Source organism: Sus scrofa, chromosome 1 (assembly GCF_054392235.1).
Source record: "Sus scrofa isolate SSC_HxYL_T2T_F1_AM1 chromosome 1, Sscrofa_HxYL_maternal_Yorkshire_Landrace_v2.0, whole genome shotgun sequence".
Taxonomy (NCBI): domain Eukaryota; kingdom Metazoa; phylum Chordata; class Mammalia; order Artiodactyla; family Suidae; genus Sus; species Sus scrofa.
In genome coordinates, this window is record NC_139383.1 from 265531190 (window position 1) to 265550487 (window position 19298).

Below are 19298 nucleotides of genomic sequence, written 5' to 3' on the forward strand. Positions count from 1 at the left end.
ATGTTTTTCTCTGGTTCTGGATCAGGGTAACGCCAGCCTTATAAAATGAATTGGAAAGTGTTCTTTCCTCTTCTGTTTCATAAAATAACTTGTTTAGAATTTGTATCATTCCTTCCTTAAATATTTGGCCAAGTTCACCAGCGAACCCACATGGGAATTTTCTTTACAAGAAATGATGTCAACTGTGAACGGTATTTGTTTGTTTAGAGTTTTTGGCTTTTTTTTTTTTTTTTTTTTTTTAGGGCTGCACTCACAGCATGTGGAGGTTCCCAGGCCAGGGGTCAAATCAGAGCTACAGCTGCTGGCCTATGCCACAGCCACAGCCACAGCAACGTGGGATCCAAGCTTGGTCTGCAACCTACACCACTGCTTACAGCAACACCGGATCCTTAACCCACTGAGCAAGGCCAGGGATCAAACCTGTGTCCTCATGGATACCAGTCAGATTCATTTCCGCTGATCCGCAACAGGAACTCCTGAACTGAATTTTTTAGCAGTTACAGAACTTAACAGATTTAAGGTTACTTATCGCTTCTGGAGTGAACTTTGGTACTTTTTGTGTGTGTGTGTGTGTGTGTGTGTGTGTGTGTGTGTGTGTGTGTTTCTAGGGCCGCACCCACGTTACATGGAGGTTCCTAGGCTAGGGGTCAAATCGGAGCTGTAGCCGCCAGCCTACGCCAGAACCACAGCAACGTGGGATCCAAGCCGTGTCTGCAACCTACACCACAGCTCACAGCAATGCCGGATCCTTGACCCACTGAGCGAGGCCAGGGATCAAACCCACAACCTCATGGTTCCTAGTCGGGTTTGTTAACCACTGAGCCACAACGGGAACTCCAACTTTGGTACTTTTTATCCCGTAGGGTTTTTGGTTTTGTTCTTTTGCCTCACTTGAGTGGTTGAATTTACTGGCATAAAGTTGTTAATACTTTTTTTTTTTAAATCCGCATCCACTGCATGCAGAAGTTCCAGAGTCAGGGATCAAACCTGTGCCACAGCAGTGACAACACCAGATCCTTAACACCGATCCTGCGCCACATGGAAACTCCCATAATCACTTTAATCCCTTTAAAATGTGTAGCATCTGTAGCGATGTTCCCCTCTTTTATTCCTGTTTTTAGTAATTTTTGTCCTTCTTTTAAAAATCTTTCTTGTTAGAGGTTTATCAATTTTGCTGATTTCCACAATGAATTCACTTAGGTTCATTGATTTCTCTCTTGTGTTTATCAATGTTCTGTTTCATTCATTCTGTTTTTATCTGTAGTATAAAAAATAAAAATTTCTTTTTACATTAGACTCAACTTACTCTTTAGATCTCCCAGGGTAGAAGCTTTATAACACTGATTTTAAACCTTTCTTCTTTTCCAGTATAATTATTTAATGTTATAAATAACACTTATTTAAATATATCCCACAGATTTTGAAATGTTATGATTTCAATTTTTTTTTGTTCAAAACATTTTCTGGGAGTTCCCATCGTGGCTCAATGGTTAATGAACCTGACTAGTATCCATGAGGACTTGGATTTGATCCCTGGCCTTGCTCAGTGGGTAAGGGATCCAGTATTGCCATGAGCTGTGGTGTTGGTTGCAGATGTGGCTTGGATCCTGTGTTGCTGTGGTGTAGGCCAGCAGCTACAGCTCTGATTCGCCCCCTAGCCTGGGAACCTCCATATGCCACAGGTGTGGCCCTAAAAAGACAAGAGAGAAAAAAAAAATTTTCTGATCTCCCTTAGATTATTAATAAGTGTGATGTTCAATATTCAAATAGTTGTAGTTTTCCAATATCTTTTTGTTAATTGATTTCTAATTTAATTCATTTATGGTCAAAGACTATATTTTATATGATTTTGATATTTTGCTGTGGTGTTCCCATCGTAGCTCAGTGATTAATGAATCTGACTAGGAACCATGAGGTTGAGGGTTCGATCCCTGGCCTCACTCAGTGGGTTAAGGATCCGGTGTTGCCATGAGCTGTGGTGTAGGTCACAGACACGGCTCAGATCTGGCATTGCTGTGGCCCTGGTATAGGCCAGCGGCTACAGCTCTGATTAGACCCCTAGCCTGGGAACCGCCATATGCCGTGGGTGCAGCCCTAAAAGGACAAAAGACCAAAAAAAAAAAAAATTGCTGTACCACCTCCTTTTTCTGGGAGTCTAATTATATGTATATCAACTGCTTGATATTGTCCACGCTTTGTTCATTTATATTCAGTCTTTTTTTTTTTTTCTTTCTCATGAGAGTAACAGTTACTAAGAGGAGAGAATTGAAATTTCTCGTAGATTTGTCTGTGTCTTACATCAGTTCTCTCAGCTTTTGTTCCATGGGTTTTGATGCTCTGTTGTCACATGCATACACATTTAGGATTCCTATATATTCCTGGTGATTTCACCCCTTTATTGTTATTCAGGGTCTCTTGTTACCCTTGGTCATATTTTTTGTTCTGAGATCTGTTTTTTCTCTAACACCGTCACATACATCTTCAGCTTTCTTTTCATTACCGATTGTGTTGTATACCTTTTGTAGCCTTTTACTTATCCAGGTCTTCATATTTAAATAGGTTTCTTATAGATTACATATTGTGAAGTCTCTCTTTTGTTTTATGTATGACAGTCTCTTCCTTTTATTTGGAATGCAGAGGCCATTTACATTTAATGTGATTTCAGTACCATTGGGTTTAAATCTACCCTTTTGCTGTTTGTCTACTAGCTGTTTCCTTTGTTCTTTGTTCCTGTTTCCCTAACTTTTTGCCTCATTTTGCACTGAGAATTTTTTAGGATTCCACTTTTATCTCTACAATAGATTTATTAAAATCTTCCATTACCCCTTTCTAGTCTTTCTGCTATTGTTGTCATATAGTTTACTTCTACATGTAATGACCACAGTTCATGGTTATTATTTTCCAATGTCCAGTCAGTTTTCTTAGTACAGTGATCAAAAATTAGGGAAATCATTTTTTATATCCATACATGTAAAGTTTCCAGAACTCTTCATTTCTTTCTGTAGATCTAGATTATTTGATGTCATTTTTTTAAGACCCAGAGAACTTCCTTTCACACTTCTTACAGTTGCAGGAATGATTTTTTTTTCCTCATTTTACCTCCATCTATGAAAGATACTATCACTGAATTTAGAATCGATATTTTTTAATACTTGCTCTGTTGCCTGCTGGGTCTGTTGTTTGCTTATTTTTGTTCATTTGTACTTAATTTTCCCCTCTCTATGGCATTTTCTAGGAGGCATTGGTATTTAACAGTTTGGTTATGATGCTGTGCCTTGATGGTGTTTTCCTTATGTTTCGTCTGCATGGGGTCAGTCGACCTTTTAGAACCTGGGTTTATATGATTTTCATCCAATTTGGAGAAATTCTGGCCATTTCCTCAAATATTTTTTCGGCCTCACCCCCTCTTTCTGGGACTCCAGTTACATGCATGTTAAACTGATGAATATTGTGCATACTCCATTTATCTATTTTCAGGCCTTTACCCTCTCTGGGTTTCATGTGGAATATTTCTTTTACCATGTCTCCAGCTTCACTGATTTTTTTCTCCTGCAGCATCTAATCATGTCTTATCTTATTTAGTATAGTTTTCCTATACCATTTATTTTTATATTTAGAAGTTCCACTTGAGTGGTTAATTTTAGTTTAGTTTTTTTTTAACATCTTCCTTTTCTGTCCTTATAATATTCATGTTTCCCTTTATATCTCTGAGCGTATTTATGGTAATTACAATAGCTCTTATAAGCTCATTGGCTAATTCCATCATCTCTGTCCTTTATCGGTCTGTTTCTATTGATTGGTTTTTCTCCTGGTTATAGGTCATATTTTCCTACTGTTTTGAATGTCTAGTACTTATTAAGTAATTGACATTGTGAATTTTATATTGTTAGGTGCTAGAGTTTGTGTTTTTTAAAGAGTCTTAAACTTCGGCTTACAGGTTGTTACGTGGGATCACTTCAGTACTTTGGAGGCTTGCTCTTAAAATGTATTAGGGCGGGTTTGGTTAGCCCTTAATCTGTGGCTAATTTAGCCCCACAGTAAGGGGACCCTATCCAAGTTCTCATGCATTGAGCTCTCTCTATTCTGGTTGAGGGGACGCCGATCATCTCCCCCATGGGGGAGCCCTGGGAATTATCAGCCTACTGCATTTTAGTTATTCTTTCCCTGGTCCTGTGGAATCCGACCCTAGACAGAATCATTTCAGCAAAGACTTCAGGGAACCCCTCTGTAGTCTCTAGCGCACTTTCTGTAATTGCCTCCTCTTCAGTACTTTCCCCTGTAAATTCTGGCTGTCCTGGGCCTCCCTGAACCTTGATTTCCGTCTCTTCAACAGGCTCTGTTCAGTCCCCTGCCCCTTTGCTGCAGCTTGAGGACTGCCTCCAGGTAGTAAGTGGGGTGGTCAGAAAGCTTAACAGCATTTGTTTCTTTTTCTGGGCTCACACCCTGGGCTGCCTGTTGGAAAGCGGTCATATCATGATTCATGGTTGTTTGCTTCTGGATATGGTGGGCAGTTCCCACAGCAGGCCGGCCTTAATGGGAACTCCCCCCTCTATTTTTGATGCATAGGTTTGTGCATTATTCGTTCGTTCAGTTGTGAGTCTAAAATACATATATATGGAGTTCCCGTCATGGCTCAGTGGTTAATGAATCCTGCTAAGAACCATGAGGTTGCAGGTTCAATCCTTGGCCTCACTCAGTGGGTTAAGGATCTGGTGTTGCCGTGAACTGTGGTGTAGGTCGCAGACGCGGCTCGGATCTGGTGGTGCTGTGGCTCTGTATTAGACCCCTAGCCTGAGAACCTCCATATGCCACAGGTGCGGCCCTAGAAAAAGACAAAAAGACAAAAAATATATATATAAATAATACATAAGAAATGATTAAAGCTTGCTTTTCATTATCTTACACATTTTCCCATGTCACTCTAGTGTACATGACCACCTTAGTAGTGGCCGCAAAATATTCCTTGGAGTGCACATCCCAGATGTTTCTGAACTTGCCTTGCAGGGCTGACTGGATGTGTCGACACTGGGGAAGTCTCTTCTCTAGATATGGAAAGCGTGGCCTTGACCTCAAAGGCCTGATGCCTTTAATTGAGAAGAGTGCAAGGAAGCTGTCTGGCAGCCCTACTCGGGGGCCACTGACTGACCCATTCATATCCCCAGGTTGTGAATTCTACCTGTAAGATGACGTCTTAAGGAGATACACCCACAACAGCAACAAAAGAGCACAGAGAAACAATAGTGGAATATTAGACAAGGAGGTACAGAGCAGAATGGTAATGTTGGGAATGACACAGCCCAGAAACTCCGGACTTGGGAGTTCCCATCGTGGCTCAGTGGTAATGAACCCAGCTAGTATCCATGAGGGCACAGGTTCGATCCCTGGCCTTGCTCAGTGGGTTAAGGATCCAACGTTGCCATGAGCTATGGTGTAGGTCGCAGACGCAGCTTGAATCCCATGTGGCTGTGGCGTAGGCCTGTGGCTGCAGCTCAAGTTCAGTGCCCAGCCTGGGAACCTCCCTATGCCGCAGGTGTGGCCCTAAAAATACAAAAAAGAAAAAAAAAAGAAACTCCGGCCCTGGAGTATAGTTAAGCAGTCTGTGGAATATCATGTGATAAAAAGTTGTGTGGCAGTTTGTGATGACAAACATGTAAGGCAGACCATCTGTCCTAGGAATGATTCTACAAAAATGGCAAGGAGTGACCAAGTAGAGGGGAGACTAGGCACAGGCCCACCACCTAAACTGAATACAATGGCGCATGTGCACCTCAACAAAACTTAGGGCGATGCATGGCGTGGGCATCTAGGAACCAGGGGACCTGGGAGGTCCATCCCAGCTCCACTGCTGGTGTCCTGTGTGATCTTGGGCAAATCCTTTCCTGTGTCTGGACTTCAGTTTCCATTTCCTGTATGTAGTGAGGGGGTTGAGAATTTCATACTTCATGTCCTAGAGGGCTTTGGTTTTGTTGTGTTCATTTAACTGTTTCTAGTAAATATTACTGAAAAGATGAGAAAGCATTCTTTAAAGATATGAGAGTGTGAGATGCTGTTGGCCTCTTGGGGTGTAACAAGCACGTCCTCCCCAGTCTCAGAGCTAGAACTTTGTGCTTATGGTGGGGGGGGTGGGGGGCCCTCCCAGGGTGGGGGCTCCCAGCCAGACTCGGTGGTTCCCATTCACTGAGTGCTTACTCTGTGCCAGACTCTGTGCCCAGCTCTTTCCCTGTACAGTCTCTTGTTGGTCCTTCCTGCTCTTGTGTGATTATCTTCATTTCTCCAAATGATGAGAATGAGGCTTTGCAGGCATCAAATAGTCGGCTGAGGAGCCAGGACTTGAACCCAGGCCTGAGTCCCAGAGGCCAGGCCTCTGGTGCTTCAGGGAAGCACACTGTCCCCTTTGTGCCCACAGCGGACAATGAGAACAACATTGCCTCCAACCAGTCCCGATCGCCCCCTGCCGTTGTGGAGGAGAAGTGGAAGCCCCAGGCCCAGAGGAACAGTGCCAACAACAGTAGGTCTTTCCGGGCTGCCAAACCCTGGACCCTGGGAAGAGTCTGCCCTGCCCCCATGCACCCCTTGACCCTCTGCCCAGCCCTGCTTGTTCCCCTCTGCCCCCCATCCCCACCCCTGGCCCACCCCTGACCACACAGAACAGTTTCCAAAGCACTTGACCTGAGACCGTGTTGATGGGAATCCTGACCTCACGGGATGGACAGAGGAGGCCTAGGGCGAGGTGACAATCTGTGGTCAGAGAACACAAAGTAGTGACAGAATCAGATTTAGGATCCACTCTCCATAATTTCTCTTGTCTGTTTTTTCCCTGACACTGTGGCCTCATGTATTTTATTCTGTAGGGGCTCCTGTATTAGAGGCCATTCATATCATGAGGAAGAGATTAGACTAGTTGGCTTCAGAGGTCAAGGTGAAGGACACATGCAGCAAGCATTTGCACACACGCCACCACCCTCCATTCCCGTGCCCATGATAGGCATTACTAATCAATCACAGCACTTCATTCCCACGAAACTGTCCCATGTTAAAGATGGCCAGGACTGCGAATTTGTGTGCAAGAAGGAATCTATTCATAATTCCTAATACTAGATGCTTGAGGACTAGGCCACTGCCAGACCAAGAAGTCTTGAATGCCAGGATTAATCACGCCTCTCTTTGTGTCCCCTGCCAGCCACGACCAGTGGTTTAACACCCAACAGCATGATCCCCGAGAAGGAGCGGCAGAACATTGCAGAGCGGCTGCTGCGGGTCATGTGCGCCGACCTGGGCGCGCTGAGTGTGGTGAGCGGGAAGGAGTTCCTGAAGCTGGCCCAGACGCTGGTGGACAGCGGCGCCCGCTACGGGGCCTTCTCGGTCACCGAGATCCTGGGCAATTTCAATACACTGGCCCTGAAGCACCTGCCACGCATGTACAACCAGGTGAAGGTGAAGGTGACGTGCGCCTTGGGCAGCAACGCCTGCCTAGGCATCGGCGTCACCTGCCACTCGCAGAGCGTCGGCCCCGACTCCTGCTACATCCTCACGGCCTACCAGGCCGAGGGCAACCACATCAAGAGCTACGTGCTGGGCGTGAAGGGCGCGGACATTCGTGACAGCGGCGACCTGGTGCACCACTGGGTGCAGAACGTGCTGTCGGAGTTCGTGATGTCAGAGATCAGGACAGTGTACGTGACGGACTGCCGGGTGAGCGCGTCCGCCTTCTCCAAGGCCGGCATGTGCCTTCGCTGCTCAGCCTGTGCCTTGAACTCGGTGGTGCAGAGCGTGCTGAGCAAGCGGACGCTGCAGGCCCGCAGCATGCACGAGGTCATCGAGCTGCTCAACGTGTGTGAGGACCTGGCCGGCTCCACCGGCCTGGCCAAGGAGACCTTCGGCTCCCTGGAGGAGACCTCGCCGCCGCCCTGCTGGAACTCGGTCACGGACTCGCTGCTGCTGGTGCACGAGCGCTATGAGCAGATCTGCGAGTTCTACAGCCGGGCCAAGAAGATGAACCTCATCCAGAGCCTCAACAAGCACCTGCTCAGCAACCTGGCCGCCATCCTGACGCCTGTGAAGCAGGCGGTCATCGAGCTGAGCAACGAGAGCCAGCCCACCCTGCAGCTCGTGCTGCCCACCTACGTCAGGCTGGAGAAGCTGTTCACGGCCAAGGCCAACGACGCGGGCACCGTCAGCAAGCTGTGCCACCTCTTCCTGGAGGCGCTCAAGGAGAACTTCAAGGTGCATCCAGCACACAAGGTGGCCATGATCCTGGACCCACAGCAGAAGCTGCGGCCCGTGCCACCCTACCAGCACGAGGAGATCATTGGCAAGGTGTGCGAGCTCATCAACGAGGTCAAAGAGTCCTGGACCGAGGAGGCGGACTTCGAGCCCGCCGCCAAGAAGCCCCGCTCGGCCCCCGGCGACAACCCCGCCGCTCAGGACGATGACCGGCTGGGGAAGAACGAGGTGTACGATTACCTGCAGGAGCCCCTCTTCCAGGCCACCCCGGATCTCTTCCAGTACTGGTCGTGCGTGACCCAAAAGCACACGAAACTCGCCAAGCTCGCCTTCTGGCTCCTTGCGGTGCCGGCCGTGGGGGCCCGGAGCGGGTGTGTAAATATGTGTGAACAAGCACTTCTCATCAAAAGGAGGCGACTGCTCAGTCCAGAAGACATGAACAAACTCATGTTTCTGAAATCCAACATGCTTTAAGACTTCCAGACGGGGAAATTAAAAAAAAAAAAAAAGAGAGAGAGAAAGGACAAGGAAAAAAAATAAAAATAAAGAGAGAAGAGAACGTTAGAAAAAAAAAAAAAAAAAAACCCACAACACTGTCGCAAACAAAGAAAAAGAATTTAAGTTCTAAACACTGTGGACCTCATTATAAATGCCCCCTGGAAAACTTAAGTGCTTTTTTTCAGTGTACGTGTGCATGTGCGTGCCCATCCGCATGGCCGCAGAGGTGTCGCACCCGCGTGCACACACACACTCCCCTGGTGCATGTCCGCACGCCTGCCTGCTTGTGGGCGCGTGTGCATTAAACTGGGCGTGTCAGGAAAGCTGAGTGTTTGGGAAAGAGGGAAGATGCTTCATCTCCTTTTCTCAGTAAGGGGGCTTTAAAAGACTCCATTTTCAGGTGTGCAGATTGGTAGAAAACTGATGTAAATTTTTCAGGCAGCTGAGATCTGAAGTGACTTGACGCTCTCTGTCCTTCACCCCGCGGTCCCCCCCTCCCCCAGCCTCCCTCGGCCCTCTGTCCTCTTCCCCAACCTTCCTGGCCCTCCCACCCCCACCCCATCCCCCGGCTGCCCTGCCATGGATTCTCCAAACTGCATCAGATGGACGGCTTCTGCACTGGACTTCGTTCTCGTTCACCTTCAGGGCATTGAGCTGCTGCCTTCCTGACACCCTTGGGTGTCACGGGGCAGCCGCCTTAGAAACACACCTATCTCCCCAAATCAGGAAAGGAGACTTTAAAAATATAAAGCTGACCTTTTGCTTTTTAATATAAGATAGGGGGAAAAAAAAAAGACATTTTTCAAAGAAGTTTAGATACTGTCTCCACTCCTTAATAATTTTTTTCCTAACGTTTTAGCCGTTTTTACCTTTTTTTTTTTTTTTTTCAAATTTGATTTAGACTCTGCTAGGAGGCACTGAATGTCTATAACTTATGTTTTGGAGGGTTTGGGGGTTTTGTTTTTTATTGCCCTTTTTGTTCCTCAAATCACACTGTAAACTAGCTCATCTCAGTGGTATAGTCAATATCCTAAGGTTTTTATTAGCCTTCCCTGTCCATGTATTCCAACAGCCAAGACTGTGAACTTGGCTGTGCTGTGTGGAGACCAGGAGTGGGGTTGGAGTCACAGGTTTCGCAGATGTGGGGTGAGGCGGAAGCCATAGGGAAGCGTGTGGCTTAGGAGTTCTGAATGTAAGCAACAGACTGCCCTCCTGGCTCGCTGTGTCTGGTCCTGCGAATGTCTGATTTCTATACCCAGAGTGCATTACACTACTCGCCACGTCCCAGACGCTCCCAGCTCCACAGGGGCTCCTGCGTTGATCCACGTTCACATCCATCACAGCCCAGACCCACGCCCCCGGGGATTCCGGTGCCCGCAGCCCCGGGGGCTCCCCCCACGTGAGCCTCAGCCCTCCTTCTGGGACAGTCGTTGAGCACGGTGCCTTGTGGGCCAAATGACAGATGTTTGGAGGGTGGAATGGCCTTAGGCTACGTTCAACGTGATGCTGTGAAAGATGTTTTTAGGCTTTTCTCTCCGTGAGCAATTTATAGAGTCCACACCCTCAGCCCAAACGCCCACAGGGAGACCCTTGTCCCCCTAAGAGGTAGTCCCATCAGGATCAGTGCTCAGCCACCCCCCCACCCCTGACCCCACCTCTCCGTGTATAAGGTGCTGGTGGTCCCATGTGGTCCCCACCCCCTCCCAGTGCCCTGGCTGTGGGATAAGAGCTGGTGACCCCCAGGGCTTCAGGCTGAGGATGACCGCCACCGTGGGGGCCATTTGCAAAGGCACCTCCTGCCATGCTGGGGTGACTTCGTCCACTCCATCCCTTCCTCGTGATAAAACATTGTTCAACTTCGAGATACCTCGACTACAAAAAGCACTGTACAACAGCCCTCTCCCCTGGTCCATGGCAGTCAAGGTGGGGGAGCAAAGTTAATTGAAAACTCAAGGCTTAGGATCATGGACCAGAACACTGTCCCAGGTGCCAAGCCTGCTCACTTTGCCTCATGAGAACTAACCCTCGAGTCTCGGACACACTGAACTGCATCAAAGTGGGCGCTTTCCACGTTCCCTCCAGCAAGCCATGGTCTCAGGAACCACCATGCCACTTCCTCTCCCGGAGAAGTTCTCGTATTTACTCTACAGCATTTCCAACTGGGGTCGTGCCATCAGAAGAGCCTCCGTCCACTCTGGACAGTCACCTGACGTCACTTCCTGGAGCGTACAGGAGCATCCACAGGCTTTCCCTTGAGACCTTTGGGGACATTCCCAAGGGTGGCTGCAGGGCTGCTGATGGGTGACAGATGCCTGCAACAAAAGGCCTCCACTGTTGCTTTGCTGCCGGGGAAGGGTCCGTGACCTGGCATTCTGAGCCACGCCAGGAGGATGGGAGCTGCCCCTTCCGTGTGGTTGGTAGGAGCCAATCCTTGGAGACGTATCCTGGCTCTCCTTAGAGCAGAGCTGTGCCGGTGTTGCCTGATTAGTGGGGCACTTAGTTAGAAAAGAGGCATTTCGCTTCCTTGCAGAGCCATCAGGACCAGCCCAGAGATAAGCCTCCTCCTCGGAGCTCTGTGATGTCTGCCCTCCAGCACGAGAAGGTGAGGAAGTCTTACTAAACCCCTGGAATCTAGTCGTATGTGTCACCTCCTGTTGTCGTCCTCCTTTCCACCTCATTTCAATCCCTGGGGCTTTGGCTTGCTCTTCAGGTTTGATGTGAGTGCCACTAGGTACCCCAAAAGCTGTCTCCCCGGGCCGCCTCAGCCAGATATGGGAGCAATGTGGCAGCTTGTCATTTCTCCCCTGCAGCTTGTAGTTCTTCAGAAACTGTCATCACCAACAGGAAAGGCTGCACCAAGGAGTCCCCGTCCCCGTCTTCTTTCCCACACAGGCATCTTCCCATAGTGCAATGCCCTTGCAATGAACAGCTTGATAAAACCCAAAGATCTCACAGGTCCAGCCACTGGCCCCTTATCTCCAGCAATATCCACCCTATCCAAATTCTAGCTCAGCCAAAGGATCGAGGTTGGCTCCTCCCGTGCACCTCCTAGCCCCCAGCCTGGCATTGACCTTCAGAAGGATGTTGTCTTCTGTTACCCAGTTCTGTGGCCACACCAGGACTCTGCAGCTCAAGGTGGTTGGTTGCCTGCTGACTTGGACACAACTTGCCTGAAGCACGTGATTCCAAGGACAGGACTGGCCTTTGTGTGGACGTACACAGCCCCCCGAGGGAAGATGGAGAAAACACACCTCCACTCTGCAGGATTCCCCCTCATCGGAGGTCAGCCAGCTCCACCACCAAATCTCAAGCCAAGGACCACAGCCTCATGGGGGCGGGGGTCTCTCAGATTTGAAGTCACTGAAGTCCAGTTCCACCGGGAACAGCAGTGCCAACCAGTCGTCGTCGTGAGGGCCCTTGTGCCCACGTGGTTCTTCTTCCCTGTGCCCAGGTCCACCAGCAGAGCCTCCCTCCAGGAAACAAGACAGAGGGGCCACCGGGTAAAGCTCCTTCTGGCTGCTCTTCTTCTTGGGGTTCACGGTATAGAAAGCCTGCTACTGCGTCTGCGAGCGAAGACATCGTGCCCCCAGGCCACCTGACAGCCTCGTGCTGGGCGTTCAGGGCTTGACTCCTGGCTGGGTAAAAGGGGGCTGAGGTTTCCTGGTGAGGAGATGCCAGTCCGATGGCGCAGCAGAGAAGGTCTGGGTCTCCAGTTTTCTAGGAAGGACTCTTGACACGATCTCCGCAGGGTGGCAAGCGTCCTCTCTTTCAGTTGGCTCCTTTCTCTCCTGCACTTTCACAACACACCAGAGAAAAACTCTGTAAGGCACGTTTTCCACTGTGAAGCTGACCCTCTACCTTTAGGGGTTCCCTAAGCCTGCGCCTGGACTTAGACTAGACTCCCTGGAAAGTGGGCACCCGGAGAGCTGTCACACCGTCTCGGGGCCACAGGTTCACAAGAAAGGTTTGGAATGAAGCAGGGGTGCGGATGGAGAAGGGCGATCCCATGAGACGTGGCCCAGGAGGGGACCATGCCTGGATGTTGCCGTCACGATAGATGCGCTCGCTGAGACGGGACGAGGAGGCACCCAGGGCACGGCTGGGCAGCCTCCTCCTGCCCCGCTGAGCCAGGGCAGGTGCACAGCTCTGTCCTTGCCTTGGGAACGGCAGCAACACCTCTGTCCATGGGACATCCCTGATGGAGGGCTTCTAGAAAGGCTGCTGGTTTTGACAAAACCAAGCAGCTAAGTAAGGCTCAGGCTGTGCCCTGGAGACAGTAGGTGGAGGGCTCCAGTCTCGGGCCTGCAGCCCCGCCCTGGCCCTCTGTATCCAGCTGGGCCAGTGGGAGAACTGGGAAGGGGCCCGCCCCCTCGTCACTGTGGCTAAAGTTTGCTAGGCCAGTTATGGTGAACCAATGATGCGGTGTTTTCCCCCCGTGTTTCCCTCCCAGTTTGCCCTTTGCAGGGTTCTCTGGAGGATTTTGTTGTCACTGTTGTTGTTGTTTCTTTCTCTTTTGTTTGGGTTTGAGGATCGTGGTCAGTGGAGCCCAGCCTTTCCCTGAAGGGGCCCTGTGGTTTCTGGGCAGAGAGGCACCTGCTCCCGCTTTGATGAGGGTGAAGGGCGTCGGGTTGCTGTGTGGTCTGTTCATGTCCCACCACCGCCACGGGCGTCGCTTTAACGATCCAACTCCTGTACAGAGAAGGATTTGCTAGGTTGGCAGCTGGGTGTCAGCATCAGGATCCCAGGGGTCCTTCCCCACCCACGCGTCCCACCTCCGGGCACCTCGACTCTTCGAACCAAAGTTCCTTAAAGGGGCACAGCCCAGCCTTGTCCGCAACCTCAGGGGCCCGGCATCCCTGTGGCACTTCCGGAAGTCCAGGGTGGCAGAGACCGAGGGGCCTGAGGCCATCCGGAAGTGGGGGGGGGGGGGTCCTGCCACAACCCAGGTGCCAGCCGGTCCCCTCTCGGGACCCTTCCCTCCCACCCCGCCAGGGTGGCCGGGTTCCACGGTGGTGGGCGAGCTCGTGGACTGGCATGGGGCCGGGGGCGCGCCAGCCAGGAGACAGAGGGACCCGCCGGGCAGCGCGTCCAGGGCCATTCAGACCCCGAGCATCAGGAAATCATTTTGTACAACCACCCGAAGCAGAGATATTTTTTAAAAAGCCTAAATTATTTTCAGTTGTTCGGTGATGATCCTGCCTTTTTCTTTTCCCCACAAACGTCATGTCAGTGATTCTTTCACATCAGGTAAATCTCGAGAAAGCCTTGGTGCCCCTCCCTCCCAGGCCCCCCTCAGTAACCACGTTGTGCGTGCGCCCCCCCCATCCTTTCTCAGTAGTTACGACGTTCTAGGCAATACCATAGACACACCTGACTGTGTCTCTCTCTTCGAGTGCAAGAAACTCAAAGTCATCTTAAAAAAAAAAAAAAAATACAAAAAAAAATTTACAAAAAAACAAACACAAAAAAATATCTTTTTTAGGCCAGAGTTTTCTACAGGTATTAATGAATATTTTTCTTAATCCTTATAAGTTTTATGTGTTTAATATTTCTTAATACCGGTAGCATTAATTTATACTTTTGTAGCAACACAATATTTTTATAAACAGCCAGTGCTTGGCTCAAGTCTCCACAAGGGGTTTATACAGGGTTATCTTGCGACCCTGTGAACCATGTACTGTATTTAAAAAAAAAAAAAAAAAAAAAAAAGTTACCTAGTGTCACCCTTGCTGTGTTAATTAACAAAAACATTGTTCTCGGTCTCCGGTGTCGTTGGTGTGGATCCAACAGTTCTCTAAGGAGTCAACATTGCATGGGGGTTGAGTTGACGGTTCTCGTGATGTGTAAACCCCCGAGACCCACCTGGAGGGTTTATTTAGGGCTTTCTGTTTGTCCTTTGCGTTTCCGGTTTCGTTTGGTTTGGGTACCGTTTCTCCATTTACAGCCAAATGAGTTTTGTGATGTCGAAAACTTTTACTGACGTCAAATGGAGGAAAGGAACAGAAAAAAAAAGAAAAAAAAAAGATTTTTACAAAGTAATAAAATTGAAAACTGAGCTGTTTAAATGTTGCTGTTCTTACCTGTCTGTCCTTGTCCGGAAGTGGGACGTTCCCAGGGAGAAGAGGAAGGTTCCACTTGGTTTCTTATGTTGCCAAAAGCCCCATCCCAGGATTCAGCACCCCCTCCCCGCCCCCCACCCAGCCCCGAATTCTCGCAACATTATTTCCCGGTTGGTTGATGCCAAGGCAGAAAGACATTCTTTTAATGGTTAGAGAGGATCAGTTGCCTAAATGATTTCATGTCAGTGTTGTATTTATGGTTTTACAATAAAACGACCTTTAGGAAGATGGCAGTTGTGGTGTTGTTTCTTGGGTTTGGGGTCGGGTCCCCGTCATCCAGGTAGGAGCGGGGCTCTGATGAGTAGAGATGGACCAGAGGGCAGAACATCTGGGGGGATGACAGCTGGAGTCCATCCCCAAGGGACAGTACGTGTGGTCGGGGTTGTCAACTCCTTTGAGCTCACTGCTCGCCTTGAGCACCAGACCTGGGTCAGCAGTGGCGGCATCTGCTGAATGAGAGACATGGCCACAAGAAGATGTGGCCTCCGGGAACCTTGCTGTGTCCTTTGGGAGAAGGGATGGACTTAACCTGAGTCCTGCAGGCCCAGCGCCTAAGGGACTCATCCAAGTTCACCTTGCCCAGAGGTCATTCATGTGACGTTGTGTGTTGTGTGGACTGTCTGGTTTTTGGACAAGAGTGTCGGTGGCTCTTGTCCAGTTCCTGATGGCATCTGTGACTTAAAGTTAAGAGTCAGGGGGAGCTATGGAAACGCATTTCAGCCCGGTGACTGGACACATTGTCCCCAACACAGCCTGGAATGGAAAGCCTGCCTTGCGAGGAAAGGCACTCTCCACCCCAGGAGAGATTCAGGCAGAGCCCAGATGCCAGGTGTGGTGCAGACCCAGTGCCTGGTGGGTCCTCCGGGCAGCTGTGCCAGGTTGCTCTGGTGTCCTTCCTCTGCTGCAGCAGCTCCAAGCAGCGTCCCGATGCGCCAGCCCACCTGGTCCCCCTGGGAACTTTCCCACAGTGTCCCCTTCCCTGATGCTCCCTCCCCATCCGCTGGCCGCTGAAACGCTGCCCTCCTCTGAGCCAGCGCCCCCATCCACCCTCCCACTGCCTTCACGGACTTCCCCACATGCATGGAGGCCAAGCACCTATCTCCTAAGTAAAGCACATGTCCACGTTCACCTTGTCACTTGCAGGCCTCGTGCCCCTTTGCCCCTCGACCTTGGCCTCCCAAATCATGTGCGTGAGGTTTGTAGCGTTAATGGATCATCCTCCGTCTGGGGGGGAGTGTGGCTTTGCCAAATTTCCGATGCACCCGCAACTCTGGTCACATTAAGAATTAGCACCCGGAGTTCCCATCGTGGCTCAGTGGTTAACGAATCTGACTAGGAACCACGAGGTTGCGGGTTCAATCCCTGGCCTCGCTCAGTGGGTTAAGGATCCAGTGTTGCCATGGGTTGTGGTGTAGGTCGCAGATGTGGCATGGGTCCTGCGTTGCTGCGCCTGTGGCATAGGCTGGCAGCTCTAGCTCCAATTCGACCCCTAGCCTGGGAACCTCCATATGCCTTGGGGGTGGCCCTAAAAAGCAAAAAAAAAAAAGGATTAGCACGCCCTCCATGGGTAAGCAGCGGGGGCACAGCCTGGGTGGACCTGCCCCTCTGCCATCCTCAGCCTCAGCCTCACGCTGCAGACACGCACACAGAAGCGTGGCTTGGAAAGTCGACTAAAGGCAAGTCCTGGAGAGAAGATGCCACCAGAAGACAGTTGTGGCTTGAATGGATGGGGAGGCGACAACTTCTCCTGAAACAGGTCTGCTGCTGCCAGAACAGCCATTCAGAGGTAAAACCGGGTCTGGCCTCATCCCTCTCCTCCACCAAACACAGGCGCTCTCCTCCAGGAGGACATGCTGCTTGATCAGCTGAGCAAATTCCATCAAATCGCACGGCTGAGGGCACGAATCTGCGGTAAGTCTGGGCCAGCCCCCCAGGGGCATCGGCCCTGCCCCCTGAACTGTGGGAGTTTCCTGCTGTTCAGTGTACCGAGTGGACATTCCTGAGCCAGGGGTTGAAGTTTAATAGAGGAGTTGTTACTGGATCTCAAACAAAAAAGTCAGGAGTCCTGCTCTAGCTGGGCAGCCCCTCCCCCACAACCTGGGACCGTCGCCATCCAATAAGGCCAGGGTGTGGCCAGAGCCTGGAGAGGCTGAAGGGCCAGCCTCTGGATTTAAAAAAAAAAAAAACAAAAAACAAAAAAAACTTATGTTTCTTTTTTTTTTTTCTGCATGTATATTTATTTTTTTAATTTTTTTATAATGATCGTAACAATCTGATTTCACAGGATTTCCATCCCACAGCCCAAGCACATCCCCTCACCCCCCAAGCTGTCTCCTCTGGAGACCATAAGTTTTTCCATGTCTGTGAGTCAGCATCTGTTCTGCAAAGAAGTTCAGTCTGTCCTTTTTTCAGATTCCACATGTCACTGAAAGCATTTGATGTTGGTGTCTCATTCTATGGCTGATTTCACCTAGCATGATAATTTCTAGGTCCATCCATGTTGCTAAAAATGCCAGTATTTCGTTCTTTTTAATGGCTGAGTAATATTCCATTGTGGTACATATACACAATGGAATATTACTCAGCCATTAAGTATGTTTCTTTATTAAGCAGCCACCTCTATTTTGTAACAGAGATGAGCATGACTAGTTATTGTCTTTAAGGGAAAATTTGAGGCAAGACTATTTAAGAATCAAATGAGTCACCAGGGCAGCTGCTTGGCTAAGAAGGATTCTGGTGCCTTCTGGGATGAGTGGACTCCTGACTGGGGTCCCAGATGGGCTTCCACCCCTTCCTGCCCCTGAAGGAAAAGATAGGATCCAAGGGAATTTTTTGGAGTGAAAATTTTAGCAAATGGCATGGAGAGAAATGCCCCCAGGACCAGGCAGGGTGTCAGGTGGGACTGCTGACCCACAGGGGAGGCCTGGTCTAGGTGGACGGAGAAGGGGGCGGGGGGTGTCTCAACTCAGGTGCAGCATGCAGGCCCGGGGCAGCAGGAATTTATTTTCCAAGAAAACTTAGAAGCCTAGGTTTTTCTATGGACGGTCCATTTTTTTTAAATGTGGGGTTGTTCTTTTTTTCTTTTTGCCTTTTAGGGCCGCACCTGTGGCATATGGAGGGTCCCAGGCTAGGGGTCGAATTGGAGCTACAGCTGCTGGCCTAGGTCACAGCCACAGCAGGATCCAGGCTGTGTCTGCAACCTACACCACAGCTCACTGCAACAGCAGATCCTTAACCCACTAAGTGAAGCCAGGGATCAAATCCGCAACCTCATGGTTCCTAGTTGGAATTGTTTCCCCCGCGCCACAGTGGGAACTCCGGAAGGTCTGTTTTTAAATGGTGAATTCAGAACTGTGCAGGATCCCTGAGTCAAACATCCCATCCCCCAACTGAGTGGAGGCTAGCCAGCCCACCTGTGGCTTGTACCCTCTGGCTTAGGCATTTATCCTTCAGGTCACTTCAAAGTATCCCTCTTCAGAGCGGCACCTTCAAACTGCTAGGCGTGAAGGGAGCAAGGTATTGACACAGGACATGATGCCATTTGTTAGTTCCAGGCTAGAGGGCCTGTCGCTTGAGCCCTTGCCTGTGTCCCTGCCCCTGACTCCGCCCACTTCTGCCCAAGAGTCCAGGTCAGGCCCACAAATTTGGTGGCTTTATATCTGCAGAGCATGGAGGACGAGGCTGACTTTTTGAGAGGACTGAAACTGTTTCATATTGTAGTCTTCATTTTATGTTGACTGTACTCCCTAAAGTACACCTTAATAAATATTTTATGACCAGAAAAAAAAAAAGTCAAACCCTCTCTGTTGGAACCTGGAAACCTGACGCTCCAGACTTTAGGGGGAAAAAGGAGGGGCGTCTCCGTGGTCTGATCAAGAGGGGTGCAAAGCTCGCTATACCCAAATCCTTGCCTCCGAGTTCACCTGCCCCCCCAACAGGAGATGGGCCAGACTCTCCCTTCCTCACTCCTGAGGGTCTCTTAAGCAAATGGGCTAATGGCACGAAAGGGACCCTTGACTGAGTGAGCCGCCAGCCCCAGCACGCTGGTCACCCCAACGGAGAAGAGGCGCTGGCCCCAGCTGGGTTTTTGCTGCCAGGGTCAGCCTTCCCACCTCAGAACACGCCAGGCTGGGGTTTTCACTGTCTGCAGCGGCAGCGATGGCAACAACCATCAGGGCTCCGGGCGGATAGAGCGAGCCAGGGTATTGAGAAACCCGATGACTGTGAATCTGGTGAGTGGCAGCTGGAGGCTCCTGGAGACGTGCGCCTGGGCCAGGTCGGTGCCTGAGCCACCCTGGACAGTCCACCTGCTCTCTTCTCCTGGGGAGGAGAAACCAGGCCGACCCAGGGCTTCTGGCTCCAGCCCAGGTCCAGCTGATAATCCCGGATGCAGAGCAAAGGGCAGAGAACAGTCTCCTTCCTGGGCAACGGGCCAGAATGAGGATCCCAGGAGACGGG

At 50.1% G+C, this 19298-nt stretch overlaps 1 protein-coding gene and 1 long non-coding RNA gene across 51 annotated transcripts in view; one reads left to right on the forward strand and one right to left on the reverse strand.

Annotated features, from left to right (window-relative positions):
• Positions 1 to 8836, forward strand: part of ZNF618 (zinc finger protein 618) — a 195387-nt gene extending 186551 nt beyond the window's left edge. For all 50 annotated transcript variants that reach the window (XM_084993180.1, XM_084993223.1, XM_084993246.1 and 47 more), the window contains 2 exons: positions 6407 to 6508; positions 7181 to 8836. In XM_084993180.1, the coding sequence (XP_084849306.1) occupies positions 6407 to 6508; positions 7181 to 8697 (1619 nt within the window). In that variant the 3' untranslated portion in view covers positions 8698 to 8836. The remainder of the gene's footprint in view (positions 1 to 6406; positions 6509 to 7180) is intronic.
• Positions 8606 to 15062, reverse strand: LOC146407159 (uncharacterized). Its single transcript, XR_014825815.1, has 2 exons — positions 12864 to 15062; positions 8606 to 12820 (listed from the first exon to the last, which is right to left on the reverse strand). It is a non-coding gene; the product is annotated as an uncharacterized LOC146407159 (long non-coding RNA).
• Between the last annotated feature and the right edge of the window lie 4236 nt (positions 15063 to 19298).